Source organism: Hemicordylus capensis, chromosome 2 (assembly GCF_027244095.1).
Source record: "Hemicordylus capensis ecotype Gifberg chromosome 2, rHemCap1.1.pri, whole genome shotgun sequence".
NCBI lineage: Eukaryota > Metazoa > Chordata > Lepidosauria > Squamata > Cordylidae > Hemicordylus > Hemicordylus capensis.
In genome coordinates this window covers 231,621,752-231,638,176 of record NC_069658.1, presented here as the reverse complement: position 1 = coordinate 231,638,176, position 16,425 = coordinate 231,621,752, and the positions used below count along the sequence as shown (strand labels likewise).

General features: G+C 48.1%; 1 protein-coding gene across 8 annotated transcripts in view; it reads left to right on the top strand.

Moving 5' to 3' along the window:
• The first annotated feature begins 1,535 nt into the window (after positions 1-1,535).
• The window catches only part of LOC128342295 (major histocompatibility complex class I-related gene protein-like), a 65,955-nt gene continuing 51,065 nt past the window's right edge, over positions 1,536-16,425 (top strand). For 2 of the 8 annotated variants that reach the window (XR_008314894.1, XM_053289454.1), the window contains exons 1-6: positions 2,452-2,794; positions 6,793-7,062; positions 8,903-9,181; positions 9,256-9,540; positions 10,982-11,074; positions 16,103-16,135. Coding sequence is in view for 7 of the 8 variants with exons in the window: in XM_053289454.1 (XP_053145429.1) it covers positions 2,731-2,794; positions 6,793-7,062; positions 8,903-9,181; positions 9,256-9,540; positions 10,982-11,074; positions 16,103-16,135 (1,024 nt within the window). In the remaining variant the exon portion in view is untranslated. Of the gene's footprint in view, positions 1,711-2,451; positions 2,795-3,499; positions 3,616-6,792; positions 7,063-8,902; positions 9,182-9,255; positions 9,541-10,981; positions 11,075-16,102; positions 16,136-16,425 lie in introns of those variants that run through there. The other 6 variants (XM_053289448.1, XM_053289449.1, XM_053289447.1 and 3 more) reach the window with 6 other exon arrangements.

Genomic DNA, 16,425 nt, shown 5'->3' with positions numbered 1-16,425 from the left:
CTCAAAAGAGTAGTTATTTATTTATTTTTGCTCAGTGCTTATAATAGCTCATAATTAAGTCATTTATATATTATTATTATTATTTTATTTTATTTTTACATTTATATCCCGCTGTTCCTCCAAGGAGCCCAGAGCGGTGTACTACATACTTGAGTTTCTCTTTCACAACAACCCTGTGAAGTAGGCTAGGCTGAGAGAGAAGTGACTGGCCCAGAGTCACCCAGCTAGTTTCATGGCTGAATGGGGATTTGAACTCGGGTCTCCCCGGTCCTAGTCCAGCACTCTAACCACTATACCACAAAGTTTGCTGTGTAATAAAACCGCCCCAAATTTTTGAGTGACCGCTGTTTGCAAAGGGGGGGTACAAAGTGCAAAACTGAAAATCAAACCTTTCTCCCTCTTAGCCCCCTACAAACATTACATGATTTTGTTGTCTGTATTTTTAATGCTTGCATCAAACTTAGAACTGACTGTCCTCAAACGTGCTTGAAACTAGCACATGAAGGAATCAAGGGCAGCACCTTCCTAAGAACAATGAAAACTGCCCTATACTGAATCAGACCATTGATGCATTTAGCTTAACTACACAGACTGGCAGCAGTTTCTCCAAGGTTACAGGCAGGAGTCTTTCTGCAGCCAGGGAGGGAACATGGGACCTTAGGAACATAGGAAGCTGCCATATACTGAGTCAGACCATTGGTCTATCTAGCTCAGTATTATCTTCACAGACTGGCAGTGGCTTCTCCAAGGTTGCAGGCAGGAATCTCTCTCAGCCCTATCTTGGAGAAGCCAGGGAGGGAACTTGAAACCTTCTGCTCTTCCCAGAGCAGCTCCATCCCCTGAGGGGAATATCTCACAGTACTCACACATCAAATCTCCCATTCATATGCAACCAGGGCAGCCCTTCTTAGCTAAGGGGACAAGTCATGCTTGCTACCACATCATCAGCTCTCCTCTCTTCTGCACGCAAGTATGCAGGTGCTCTTCCCAGAGCAGCCCCATCCCCTAAGAGGAATATTTCAGTGCTCACACATGTAGTCTCCCATCCAAATGCAAACCAGGGCAGACCCTACTTAGCAAGTGGGATAATTCATGCTTGCTACCACAAGACCTGCTCTCCTCCTGCCTACAGCAGAACCTTTGATCCAAAGGTGTCCACAGGCACGCATGTGCACACGTGCACGCACACACCTCCTACCACAGAATCAACATGTTCAGAGGCAGAAGTGATTATCGTAAATGCCTGTTTTGACATAAACTTGGGATTGCAATATTCATGGTGCCTGTGGTATGATATAATGGTATGATAGGATATACGTTTCAAGGTCACAATGAAGTTTGAATAACAGCATAACCAGGGGCTACAGAGAGAGGGGAATTAAAAGTTCTTGCTTATTCCCGAACTAGCATGGCTGCAGAACACCATCTATCTATATAATTAACTCTCCAAGATGGGCCATGCGTGGGGACGTAGCAGAAAGGAGGCAATTGGCTGACAGAGGGGGAGGAGGTGATTGGCTGACAGAGAGTGTGCGAGAATTCCACCACTGAAGCGGAGAGAAATAATGGCGGCGGCGAGGAGGCGGAGGCAGGCGGGCAAAGCCCCGCCGGCCTGAAGAGGTGGGCAGACAGCGGGCAAAGCCTCACTGGCCTGAGGAGGCGGCGGCAGCATTGGCAGTGGGGAGAAATAATGGTGGTGGCAAGGAGGAGGTGGGTGGCTTGTGGGTGGCACATATAAAAGTTAAAACAATATAATAATTTAAAAACCATAAAATTAACAAACAGCATTTTAAAATTAAAAACCTGAGAAGGCTTGGGTTAAAAAAAAAAAAGCATTTTCAAATGTTTTTTAAAAATAGCCAGAGATGTCATTTCAGTTGCAGTATCTGCGGTAGGCTTAAACCAGCCCTGCAAATTTAAAAAGCAGGGAAGAGGAAAAAAAATGATTTCAGTAGATAAAGTGGTGGGTGGGAGGAAAATGAGACCTGTAATGTGTTTCTGTTTGCTGAATTCAGCTCACTCACAGTAGCGTCCTCTTGAAAGCCACATGCAAGTCAAACAGCTGTGCATGTCAAAATTCATAAGAAACTAGTTGACCCCACACAAAGCATCTGTGCACTCTTTGGGGCTGGTGGTTACCTCTTCCCCCCCACCTTCTGCCCCAGTCTCTGCTTCCGGGCCCAGCCACATCTCCTCCCCACAGCCACTTCTGCCCCCGCACTTTCTTTCCCCCTCCTGGGCCTTGTCTCCACTGCTGGGCCAGGCCTGCTGCCATGGCAACCAATCCTCCTGGGTGAGCCTCAGCCAATCAGGTGCATCTGCCACCCAGCCAATCCTCCTGGGTGTGCCTCAGCCAATTAGGTGCATCCGCTGCCCAGCCAATCAGCTGGGTGCTGGGACCACATTCCAAGGCACATTCAGGAGAATTCTATAAATAGATAGATGGCCAAGGGAGATGGAAGAGCTGTTCTCCAGTTTCCTGCACAAACCTCATGCTTTGCATTGGAAAGTCCCTGGCCAGAGAGGGTTAAAGAGAACCTCCAAAGCAAGTCAGGTGACACATTTCCCAGTTACCTTGGCACTGCCCCTAAGGCAGTTTTATCACACATGCCTCCTGTATAAAACATTGCCTGCAGGAAGCCTCTTATCTAAGAGGTAGTGATTGGAAATGCTCTCTTTGTGTCCTCTGGTGATGGTTGTGTCTGCTAGGAGCCTCTCCTTCCGGTGAAGATGTGGCTGCCCTTCTGCATCCTCCTGGGGCCAGGTTCTGCCATTCCATTGCCGGGCAGATCTGGTGAGTGACTCCAAGGGCTAAAGAAGAACCCCATGCGCTGGGGAGGAGGGGAGGATCTGCCTCAGCCAAATATCTGGGAGGCAGTTTTAGAGCATTTCCTTCCTAGTTGTGGGGGGGGGGGAGAGACCCCTCTCAATGACTGCTGCTGACTGAGTGGGTCACAGCTGGCTACCCCACCGCGGTGCCAGGAGGGAGCACCTCTGCTTAGAGATGCTGGCCTTGGGACAAGAAGTGAGGATGCGTCCTCCTAAGCAGATATGGTGGAGAGAACACTTGCACCAGCCTTCTGGGCGGTGCGGTTCCCTAGGGCCTGGGAAAAGGGGAGTAGGTGGGGTTCTCCATCCAAAATGGAGCGGGTGTGTGTGTATCCTTTTTCCTGTTTGTATTCTCACTTGTATGTGTTTTGTAAGCGCTCTGGGGCACCGGCCTCCTCCGTATTGTTCTGTCCGGTTGATTTAGAACTCGTGCTCCCTAATGCAACAAGCATCCTTGAAACGTAGTCATTGTGTATGAATTGAGGTGACGGGGTAGAGTTTAAAGAGGAAAGAGGTAGGCATTAGCCCTGGGAGAAAGTTCGATCCCAGGGGAAATGCATTGGGTGCGCGCGCGCCCCCCGATTTCAACAGGGATTCCATTCAGCCAATTGGGGAAGAGTCCTGATTTCGTCAGTGGTTGCTAGGCAGATAGTGTATCGGAGGCGGGCAAGAGAGTTTCTATTGTGGCCAAACTCCCGTCCCAGCTCCAAGGACAAGACCGATGCCTCTCAGCCAGCGGTTGTTCCTTCAGCGTTTGGAAACGCTGAGAAGAAAAATCACAGCTGAGTTGGGTTGCACAACTTTGGCCCTCTAGCTATTGTTGGACTATAACTCCCATAATCCTTAGACACAGGAGCCAATAGTTAGGGGTGATGGGAGTTGTAGTCCAAAAACTACCTGGAGGGCCAAAATTGTGCAGGCCTGCTGCCCTCTTTTGCTTTGGGTTTTAATAGACAGGACAAGGGAGACACCAGCAACGGCTGGCCACTGAAGAAGGGATGCTGTGCTCAGCTGAACTGGGTTGAACAGGGAGAACTGGTCTACTTCTGAATATAAGATGGAGCCACCACTTTATTATTATTTCCACAAATATGCACAAGCATATTTATGCTTTCCATTATTATTAATAATAATAATTATTTATTATATACACAGTCAGACAGGTGTTATTGACTGGTTCATTTTATCCAGACATCGAGTCCTTCCCAAGGACCTGGGATGTCAGAATTTTATTATCAATATTGTTGCTCTTGTTATTATAGATATCGTTGCAGAATATAGGCTGTTCCCTGTAAAGTTGCTTTTTGTAATTGGCTGATGGTGATTTCTGTGGCCCCTATGATGTTGTTGTTGATGTTGTTGTTGTTGTTGTTGTTACATTTATATCCCGCTCTTCCTCCAAGGAGCCCAGAGCGGTGTACTACATACTTGAGTTTCTCCTCACAACAAACCTGTGAAGTAGGTTAGGCTGAGAGAGAAGTGACTGGCCCAGAGTCACCCAGCTAGTTTCATGGCTGAATGGGGATTTGAACTCGGGGCTCCCCGGTCCTAGTCCAGCACTCTAACCACTTCACCACGCTGGCTCTCTTCAAGGTGCTCTTCAAGGTGTTTTGGAATTGCACCTAGGGGCGCCAATTACTACTGGGATTATTTTGGTCTTCTTCTGCCACAGCCTTTCAATTTCAATTTGTAGATCTTTGTATTTTGTTATTTTTTTCTATTTCTTTTCCTTCTATTCTGCTATCACCTGGTATTGCTATGTCGATGATGATGATGATTAATAATTCGATTTCTATTCCGCCCTTCCAAAAATGGCTCAGGGCAGTTTACACAGAGAAATAACAAATAAGATGGCTCCCTGTCCCCAAAGGGCTCACATTCTAAAAAGAAACATAAGATAGACACCAGCAACAGTCACTGGAGGTGCTGTGCTGGGGGTGGATGGGGCCAGTTGCTCTCCCCTTGCCCAATAAAGGGAATCACCACATTAAAAAGGTGCCTCTTTGCCCAGTTAGCTGGGGTTCTTTCCAGTTCTTGTTCTGGGTTCCTTGGAGGGATGATAGTGAAGCTGCCTACCACTCTGTGGCAGCGATGCTACAACTCCCGTAATCCCTGGCTATTGGGGATTATGGTAGTTGTAAACCAAAAACAGCTGGGGGTGGGGCTAAATTGAGCAGGCGTGGCGTACACAAGGGATTCTCAACGTTGGGTCCCCAGATGTTATTGGACTTCAACTCCCATAATCCCCAGCCCTAGTGGCCTTTAGTTGGGGATTATGGGAATTGAAGTCCAATAACATCTAGGGACCCAACATTGAGAATCTCTGGTGTAGACAATACTGAGCTAGATAGACTAATGGTCTGACTCCGTATTTGGCAGCTTCCTATGTTCCTATAAAACAACTGCCCTTCTATTGGAGGGCTCCTCTGGCTAAGCTCTCTCTTGTGCTGGGAAGAGAGGGCAGAACTTGAACCCAGCTGAATGTTGTGTGCATGCAGGTGCACTCCATGCATTTTTTTTTTTGTCACACGAAAAGGGGGACAGGCTTGGGGTTCTCCATCTGAAGAGTGGCCCCCTACAAATTCCTAAATTGTATAATTCTGCAGAAGTAGGCCAAGGTCTTTGGGCATCCGATGCTGCCTCTCCTTGCACCACATCCTGAGGGAGCTCCCAAGCTGACCCCTTTCAGCTTTAAAGGAGGTGAAGAAGGGATGCTAACGGTTTCCCCTCTGCCACTTCAGCTTTGCACTCCTCTTTCCGTTCCTTTCTCCTCCCTCTCCTCCTGTTCTGGGGATGGCAGCCATCCACCCAGCTATTCCCTTTCCTGTTCTCATACTACTCCTTTCATCACTCTCCTTGATTGGCCTCCAAAGGCTTCTCCCCCCACCTCCCTATTCTTCCTCTCAGCTCCCCTGGCCACTTGGCTCCCTCACCTCCTTCCCCCTCTTATTATTGCCCATCTTCTTTGGCTTCCTGGAGATTCCTCTCTCCAGAGACCCTCCTCCTGTCTAGGGTATTTTATCCAGGCATGGAGCCTGGCTTCCAGTGGCCCGTGTGCGGCGGTGGTGGTGGCCCCGCTCACCCCGCCCCCCCATGTCTGATGTCAGACATGGGTGCTAACTCCCGAAGGGGCCGCATGGCCCTTTTGGCAGCTAGTCTGGGGCTGGGGCTGCATTCGCAGCACAGCCAGGAGTGGCTCTTCCCTGCCTTAAGGCAGAGAAGAGCTGCTCCTGGCCGCACCGTGAATGCAGCAGCCATTTAACTCCCGAACGGGGGCCACAGGGCCCCCGCTTGGGAGTTAAACTAGCACCCCCGCATCTGACATCAGACGCGGGGGGCGTGTCAGGGCTTCATTGTCAGTTTTGCCCGTTATTGGGTGCAGCCTGGGTTGTTCGCCCAATGGTGGCTCCGCCCCAGATTTTATCCCTGCTAACTGAGCAAAGAAGCACCTTTTCAAGTGGTGGCTCTTTTATACTTTGCAGGGGAGAACATGTGTCCCTATCCAACCCCAGCATAGCATCCCTCCAGTGGCTGTTGCTGGTGTCTGCCTTGTGTTACTTTTATGTTGTGAACCCTTTGGGGAAAGGGAACTATCTTCCTCTTATTTTTTCCTACGTAAACTGCTCCTATGTAAACAATGAATGCACCACTGTGAGACCTTAAAGACCAAGTTGAAGACAGATCATCCTGGAGAGAATCTATCTATATGGTCGCTAAGAGTCGACACCAACTTGACAGTAATTAAACAAAAAAATCAATCAAACTGCTCTGAGAACATCTTTGCTGAAAAGCTGTATTTAAATAATAATTTTTTTTGATAGACAGAAACCTCCCCCAGTCCATATTTTATGCAAACATATCCTGGGCTTTTGAACTTGGGGTGGGGGCTGCTGTGACATATGTGATTTGGGGTTCCCTGGGCTGAAGACTCACTTAACTCTGCCTTTCTCTCTTCCTTTCCAGACTCCTCCTCACACACCTTGCACCATCTCTACCTGGGGGTCTCAGAATCCATCCAGGGCCTACCCTGGTTCACTCAGTTGGGATATGTGGATGACCAACTCATCACTCGTTATGACAGCAACACAAGGAAGGACCAGCCACAAGTCCCCTGGATGGAGAAGGCAGAGGATGCTCGGTTCTGGGAGCGGGAGACCCATCATGCTCGAGATGCCGAGTTCTTCTTCCAGCAGGCCCTGGTGATCCTGCAGACTCGCTACAATCAGAGTGGGGGTGAGTGGGGGTGGGATGGGTTTGATATTTTCCCCACCTAACAATGGGAGGTGGGGAAGCGAAATGGTTGGCAGGAAAGGGAGGTGCCCCCCAGGAAAGAAGTCTCCACCATCAATTTAACTAAAATGAAAGGTAGGGGAGTGAACACCCTCTGCACACACATCTCCTTTCCCACCACCCACCCCTCTGTGCCACTTCGGTTCATTGGGATAGGAAAGCCTTGGTTTCTTCTTCAGGCTGGCCCTCCCAACCCTGCGAACTTTCTGCAACCAGAGTGGAGGTGACCTTGGATTTGATGCCCCTTATTTCTAACCCCAGGGACAGGAGATGAGATGCATGTGCTGCCAGGAAGGGAGAAGGAGTCTTCTCCTTGTTGGAAATTCTCTGTGGTGAGAGAATCCCTTTCTCATTATAGCAGAGTACACAGAGGCACAACACAGCGGTAGTTTAGTTAGGCATGCGTGTGTGCTGAGAGTAAAGTAACTTGGAGCCAATTCATAGTTTCAAATCAATATAAAAGGCATTTATTAAGGAACTCCATTCTAGATAGGAAAGTGAGGAGTTAGGATCTCTAATCTATCTATCTAGCTGGATGCAGATGGATTCTGCATCTTCTCTGCACATATGGTGCAGGGAGAGAGGCTTGCCATGTTGCAAGGTAGAGGGGCAGGTAGGAAGAGAGAGAGGAAGGAGGAATCTGAATCCCTAAGAGTAGCAATCTACATTTTAAAGGGATAGCATCAGAGCAGTGGAGAAGTGATGACCAATGTCTTGACTCTCTAGCCCTCTGACTTACTAGTCTGTCCTCCACTGTCTGAGGCAAAGAGACAGCACAAAGTCCTTTAACTTCCAACACTCCTCCCAGGATAATAGTCTCCTTTCTCAAATTGACTGCAGCCAGAGGAGATGCAGCGGGGAGGAAGTCCCTGCCCTATGGACAGCCCTGTAATATACCTCCCTTTCATGCCTCCAGAGGGAAGTCTTGACGGAGGCTGTTCTGTGTGTTCCCCAGGTGGGAGCTGACATATGAGATGAACTGGGAAGCAGGCCGTGCCATCCATTTCCACCACTGTACCTGCAAGTTCCGGTAGAACAGTATCCATGTCCCCACCCCTGAAGGCAGATGGCTTCTAAATTAATTCCTTTTCTTGGAGAGGGAGGGGCCTGGCACTGATGTAAAATCCATTTTTCCTGGGCATGTATCTCTCCTCCCCCCCTCTTATTTAGTCTACGCTCAGTGACTATTTCTTAATCTGAATATATCCTCCCCTGCCTCTGCCCACTTCCTGCCTATACACAATAACAGGAAGTTCCTTTCCTGGGGCTCAGTGGAATCGATTGTTCAGCCTCCTTGGCAGGTGCTGAAGGCTCTGCCCTTTCCAGACTCCTCCTCCTCCTCCTCACACTCCCTCCACCATCACTACCTGGGGGTCTTGGAATCCATCCGGGTAGACATGTCCGTATCATTTTCCATCTTCTGAGAGCAGGTAGTTGAGGTGGAGGAAGGCCCGGCTGAGCATCTCTCTGGGAGTGCAAAACAGAGAGCAAAGCCATCTTTCTTTTTGAAAGAGGTGTGGAAGGAAATGGCTTAACTTCAGCAGTTTTATCCTTGCTAGTAAGGAACTGTAGCAAAGGAAGAAAATGGCAGACAGCAATGTTTAAATATAAACACTCCAATGCAAAAGTCTCCTTTCACACTCCCTCCACCAGTACTTGTCACTTATGTTGGTTGCAACAAGTGCAGGGTGGTGGTGGGAACCCCCCTGGAGATTTAGGTTTCGGAAGGGGAGAGCCTAAAACTCTGTGGCTCTGTTGATCCTATATCATGTGTCATCTTCAGGGCTTCATACCTGGCAGTGCCGGGTTGGCTGTGAGCTGAACAAAGATGAGAAGCAGACTGGAAGGTACATGCAGTGCGGCTATGATGGGAGGGACTTCATCAGCCTGGACGAGGAGACCTTCACCTGGATAGCAGCTGATGACAAGGCACAAGTGACTAAGAGGAAGTGGGAGGCTGAACAGGCCATTGGTGTGAAATGGAAAGGTTACCTAGAGAAAGAATGTATTGAAAACCTACAAAAATACCTGGACTATGCAAAGGAGACTCTGCTGAGAACAGGTGAGGAAGGGAAGCGGGGATGGCTTGGGAGGAGACGGATGACAGTATGAATTCTAATGGTGCCATTTTCACAGAGCCCCCAGCAATGAAGGTAACACGCCAGGTGGGCCCTGATGGCCTTGAGATCCTCACCTGCCATGCCCACGGCTTCTACCCCAAGGAGATTGATGCCACCTGGAGGAAGAACAGAGAGGTCTGGGAGCAGGAGACCTTCCGTGGAGGAGTCACTCCCAACTCAGATGGAACCTTCCACACCTGGCTCAACAGTGAGATTGACCCCAAGGAGAGGGATCTTTATCGGTGCCATGTGGAACACGATGGCCTGCAGAAGCCTCTCGACTTGGCCTGGGAGGACCCTGGTAAGAGACTGCAGGGGAGGGAGGGTGTGGCAAGTTCTAGGGGGTGAACTTTCTCTCAGGGAGGAAGGAAGGCCCTCTAAACAGCACTGCAGCTTGCATTAACCCATTAGATCCTGTATGTGTTCTGGGTGTGAAGCAGGTGATATGCTCTTGTGTTGAACCAGCGGTGGGGGAGATAGGACTGCCAACAGGTGGTGACCAGAGTGATGCTGGGAAGTAAAGGTGGCTCTTCTCGGCACAGGAGAGGCAGAAATTCTGAATGTTTATTGCTGTGAATGGGCTGAGTGTGTGCTAAAACTACCAGGCCATAGCATGTCGCAAAAGGCCTTCTGATGTAAAAAGAAAGCTGTGATGGCTTCCCTGTAGGCCTGGAATGCTGGGCTCTGGTGGGTCTCCATGAGGAGGATTCTGCAGGAGCAAAGCTGCATGGCTGAGAGGAAGAGCACCTCTTTGCGTGCAGACAGCACATGGCTCCACCTGCAGCAGCTCCTGTTCAAGGATCTCTGCTGAGTCTTTGGAGACCAGCTGTCAGTCTCAATTGTTAGAGGTTAATTTTTACCCTCAATAGGTAAAACAGCAGAGCACTAAGGAATGGGCACATACTCCAGTCACAGAGTGGGTAGCAGAGGATAGTTTAGTTGTTGCAGCCAGGGGCGTAGCAAGGTTGGAGTGGGCCCAGAAACGAGATTTTAAAATGGGGCTCCCCTCACTGAAGCTCAGCTCATGAAGTAACGAAATCTTAAATGAGGCTGAATAGAGGTAACAAAAGGCATAGTAAAATTTATATCCTATGTGCCACAATAGAACATCATCCTAAATTATTTTAAAGAAGGTTTTGTAAATTGTGAATGATGGAAGTCATTTAATGGTACTAGAGAAAGACTTGCTGTTCTGGTAGCTCCAGGTCTTAACACTCACATCAGTTTCGGAGGATGAATACAACTGAGGGAAGCTGGGTGCGCGGCTGGGGGAGTCAGTCATGTGACTGGCTTCTGGGGGGGCCCCCAAGGCAGTGGGCCCCCAGACAACTGTCTCCCCTTGCTCTATTATAGTTACGCCCCTGGTTGCAGCTATTTAGAGAAAACACATGGAGATCCTTGTAGAACTAAACACTATGTAGCTGTTGGTTAAGTAAACTTGGATAGGAAAGAACTAAACCTAATCTAAAGAACTACATAATGAACAGGTAAGGAGGGAGAAAGATGTTTCCATCTGCTTGCTAGGAGGGAAGGAAGGATTGTGACTCAGCACAGGAAGTGCGGAAGAGTCAGTTCAAGGGTCATAGAGTAGGGACAGACCTACTCTAGGGAGAGTAGGGAGACCCTGACTCACTGTGTCTACTCCCAATGCCCCTAGTGGTCATTAGGATAGTTGGTGCAAAAGGTCGATGCACTGGAAGTCCATCTCCAACATCAATTTGAATGTGTCTGTTCCATTTCAGGCTCAGTGCCCATGGGCAACATTATGGGTGCTGTATTTGGGGCTGCGGCTGCGGCTGCTGGTCTGCTGGTGACTGGGATTGTCTTTTACATCAGTAAGTAAACTGAATGCATTGGCTGGGCTGGGTGTGTGTGTATTTCTCTGGGGAGGAGTCCCTCTGGTTGAGGTCATTCGCATGATCTCCGCGTGGCTGTGGAGGTCAGCGGGGGGTGGGGGCAAGCAGGAGCTGGCCTGCCTTTCCCCTCAGATGAGCAGCAGCTGCCTCGGGCTCTGCCACATCACATGCTCTCACAAGAGGTGCCGCAATGGAGTCTAGAGCTGGGATCAAGAGGACAAAGCTAGTCTGCTTGGCGAGGCCATTCCTTCCCCCTTCCTTGTTGCACAAAATGGTGGAGGGCCAGGGAGGAAGCCATCTACCCAGCATCGATCACACAGACAATCACCGGCTGAAGTAGAATGAACCCACGATTTGTTCTACTTTGGTAAAATGCCAGGTTAAAAAGTTGGGTTCCTCAGGTCTGGAGCAGCCTTTAGCAGAGGGCTCCAGATGGCACAAGCTGCCTAGGGTGTTCTGGCATTGGTAGATACCCACAGAATTGGTGGTACTTACAATCCCACCGTCCCTAAATGATAGTCTTAATATAAACTTAAGGTTATTCCATGTATAGAGATCTGCATACTGTTTTTTAGTGTTGTGCATGGCTGATCCCAATCAGAACCATTCTTGCATTGTGCTGATGATGAAGGAGATAGTCTGGACTGCATTGAGCTGATAAATCCATATTAGCTGGATGCATCAGTGTTGGGCCCTGGACCTTTAGCATAGATTCAGCTTCTGTGACTGTCATGACTCCTACCAGAGGCAGAGGAGGAGGTGGGGGGGTTCATTGGGGTTGAATCCTGATCTGTAAAGGATTCACAGTAGGTTGCCACTATCCACTTTATTTTAATGTGGGAAAACCCACTCTCTAAATAAGATTTCTGGGGGTTAAAGTGGCAAAACCCTCCCCAAAAGGGCTGAGTCGTCCTAGGCCTTCAAAGGCGTGTGACTAAGGCAGACGCAAAATGAAGAGAAGCACACTTCAGCAACAAGGATTTATTGTTAGATTAAAAGAAAAACAAGAGTATGCAATAAGAACTGTCTCTTCATAAAGCAGATTGTAAGAGAGTTTCATATAAACCAGCAACTCAGATGCAAGCAGGGGCATATCTAGGGTGGGGCAGGCAGGGCATGTGCCCCGGGCGCCACTTGAAGGGGGGCGCCATTTCATAAAATTTAAAAAATGGCTGCTGAAAACACAATGGCCACTGCACATGCTCAAATGGCCTTTGTGAGGCCCTAGGCCAGGCCAGGCCTCGCAGAGGCCATTTGAGCATGCATGGTGTCCACTTTGTTTTTAGCTGCCATTTAAAAAATAAAAAATGGCCATGACACATGCTAAAATGGTCCCTGCGAGGCCCTAGAAGCCAGCGGGGAGAGGGGAACCTTTGCAGACCCCCCCAGCCTTTAGGAAGCCCCCAAAAGGGACTACAGGTATTATTTTTAATTCAATATAATATAAATCACTGTACACATATTCAGTTTGGCACTATGTACAGAGAATCAGGGCTTGTGAATAATGAGCTGAAGCTTATGATCTAGGATTGTATTCATTTGCTCTTACTTTGTTTCTTGTGATGAGTGAGTTAAATGTGATGTCTTAATAATATGGCTATTAATGGTGAGTTTGTCTTTGAATCAGTGTGAAATCCTTAGTATTAAGGCCCACTGGGAGTTTCTTGCTCTCTTTTTCAAATTTTAACTGTCTTTCTGAAATACTAGAATATATTCCAAGCAGTGACACAGTTTACTCTGCATATCCTTTAATTATTTTCAGAGTATCTGGGAAAAGTCAAATTCTCCATTTATTTTTAAAACTTATATAATAGTGATGCAACAATGCATAGTAGAGAATTAGACAGGCACTTCTGTTTAGTTTTCCAAGTACACCTCCACATAGTATTTGGGTATTTCAGGAGCCCCAGCATACTGAAATTTGTAGTTTTCCAGCATTTTTTGGTCTGGCTACGTCCACTGCTAAATAATTTTTGAAATATTAAAAGATTAACGAGCTTGACTTGTATTTTTCAGCTGATATTATGGTAAAGTTATCTCAAAGATGGGTGTCAGATGTTTGGACAGGGGGCGCAATTTCAGTGCTTGCCCTAGGCACTATTTTCCCTAGATACGCCACTGGATTGGCGCAGAGCCCCTGGTGGCGCAGTGGTAAAACTGCCGCCCTGTAACCAGAAGGTTACAAGTTCAATCCTGACCAGGGGCTCAAGGTTGACTCAGCCTTCCATCCTTCCGAGGTCGGTAAAATGAGTACCCAGAATGTTGGGGGCAATATGCTAAATCATTGTAAACCGCTTAGAGAGCTTCGGCTATAAAGCGGTATATAAATGTAAGTGCTATTGCTATTGCTATTGGATGCAAGCAGTACAACAAAGGAAAATAACTTTCCTCACACGTCTGACTGAACTGGTCCCTATCTTTGTACTCACAAGCAGGGATTTTCCTGCTGACTCCAGACTCCCCGGCTGCGGCCTCCCAATTCCCAGCAGCTTCCCAGTCAGTTGCTTCCTCAGGGCCCACTTGGGACAGACTAACAAGCCAAAGCTTCTGCTGGAGGCTGTGTGAGAAATCCCTGTGTGAGAAAGCCCCGTCATCTGGATTGGTCCTCGGGTTTGAATTTCCCCGGCTTTGTTCCTTTTCAGGAAAGGCTCATCCGCCCAGCAGTTGTTCTAAGTGAGGCCTGCTCTCTGGAAGGAGTGGCACCAGGAAAGATCTGGGCTTTTCTGGTTCCCATGACATTCCATCTGTGATGGGAGGGTTGCTATGATGCTTCATAACACCGTTCACTGCATTGAAAATGAAGGCCTTTGTTACCCTGCAACATTTGGGGGGATCCGGTGATGCCCAGCATTGGTTTTTCAAGCCTGGGTCAAGCTTGGAGGACAGACCCACCCCTTTGCTGCAGGATCCCACCCCATAGTATCATCTCATGAGGTACAAAAGAAGACATGGTTTGCATTTCTGAAATAACAGAACTGTGGCGCAGCAGGGAAGTAACTTGCCTAGGGAGCAAGAGGTTGCTGGTTCGAATCCCCACTGGTATGTTGGGAAACAACTATATCGGACAGTAGCGATATAGGAAGATGCTGAAAGGGAGATGGCAATGGTAAAGCCCTCCTGTATTCTACCAATACCAGGGCTCTGTGGTTGCCAGGAGTCAGCACTGACTCAATGGCACAACTTTTATTTTATGGCATTTTACAGGAACCAAAATGTGGTTTTGGTTCCTCTGGTTCCTCCAGTTGCTGCATTGTCAGAGCCAAACTGTGGAAAGGCCTTGTCTGGTTTTAAAAATTGGAGGACTGATTGCTGTTTTAGCTTTTTAATTCCCTTTACATTTGAAAACCAATGCAGGGCATCACCAGATCCTCTCCAGATGTTGTGGGGTTACAAAGGCCTTCGTTTTCAATGCAGTGAACAGATTTTATGAAGCATCATAGTTTCTGATGGCCTGATTTGTATTTATAGCCAGACATAAGAGTATCACATTTTTCTCTGTCAAAGTACCTAATAGATGTGGGCTGGGGAACCCTGAGGGACCTCTTTTCAGGAGGCTGCGCAGGGAAAGGGAGATTGTCAGAAATCAACCCCTCCCCTCACATGCAATGGAAAACTTTGGTTTATTGGTGGTGGAGGGTTAGGCTGCTTGTTGGCCCCTCTCTTCTCTTTCCTTGGAGTCCAGCTTGGAGCAGGGACTGTTCTCTATGGTTGTGCTGGGATTCAGAGGTGCTTGGAGGGGTGGCTTGGAAGCCCAGCACAGTTGCAGAGACAATGCCTTCCCACCCTCTCTCTAGTTCTAGGGTAGAGAGGAAGGCTGGAGTTTCTCACGTTCCCCAAAGGATGGCAGAATTGCCACGCTGAGCAGAAGGAGACCCCTGTGCCACAGTTGTACAGCAGGAGGGGTGGTTGTGTTGACCAAGGAAGAGATGGCCTTGTGAGTGGGCTGCCCCCACCACTTCAGGATTCCACACAGCTGTGATCCTATATTGCAGGAAGTGCCAGGGGTCACCCGATCCTACCCCTCTCGTGGTGTTCCACAAGAGGCGTGAAATTTGAATACGAACACAACAAATATTTATATACTGCTTTTCAACCAAAGTTCTCAAAGCGGTTTACATACAGAAATAAATAGATAAATAAAATGGCTCCTTGTCCCCAAAAGGCTCACAATCTAAAAAAGAAACATAAGATAGACACCAGCAGCAGCCACTGTAGGGATGCTGTGCTGGGGATGGATAGGGCCAGTTGCTTTCCCCGTGCTAAATAAAGAGAATCACCACTTTTAAAAGATGCCTCTTTGCTCAGTTAGTGGATTTGAGTATAAAAAGTGGCTGCTGATACAGGCTGGCCAGTCTTGCGGGTGGGGGTTGCTTCAGGAAGTGGTCCCCTCTCCTTGATAATTTTGGTGCTCTCTCAGCCTGTTAGCTTCTCCTTGTGCACTGTAATGTAGTAGGAAGCAAAGGATTCTGGGACTTGTGGTTCTCAAGAGAGGCAATCACATAGACTGGCAACAATCTCTCTTTCCATCCTAGAAGATGGCCAGGCCAGGTGCCCACTGAGTTATTTTGCTTCTACCTCTGCTTCTGACTGGCTCCAGCAAATTTCAGGTCATCCTACAGAATCCAGAGACACACCCACCCCACATAGAGTAAAGGAAAATAAGTTTGCATAACTGTGATGCTCAATTCAGCCACCCCCCACCCCACGGTAATGGATTTGTAGTCTAATCCTGGATCCCTGGGCTCTGGCAAAGTATACCCAGCACCTATCCAGAGTGTTGTATCTGCCACTGCGGGACATAAAAGAAGAAGAAGTAGAAGATCTTTTACGTACGACTTGAAATTATTATTCATTTTAAATACCTAAAGTGTATGCACAGATCAAACCTAATTTGGAAGGATGGTGATGAGTGGAATAATAGAAAGGAAAAGGGATATGGGATTCTGGGAATCTCTTTCTCACAGGGCAAACAGAAATACTAACACCCTCATTTATTTGTATTTGCAGTAAGTCTCTGGAAGTCTTGCATTACTGTTGAGGGTAAGTGGAATATGCAAGGGGTGAGCTACCATCTCAGAGATGGGGAAACATCCAACAGACTCTGTGGGGAAGGTGCTGTCATAGCACATAAATAAACTATAGAATTATTTGCCATGGGATGTGGTGATGGCCACCAGCTTGGATGGCTTTAAAAGGGGCTTAGACAGATTCATGGTGGACAGGTCTATCAATGGCTACTAGTCTGGTGGCTGCGGGCCCTCTCCAACCTCAAAGGCAGGATGCCTCTGAGTACCAGTTGCAGGGGAGTAACAGCAGGAGGGAGGGCATGC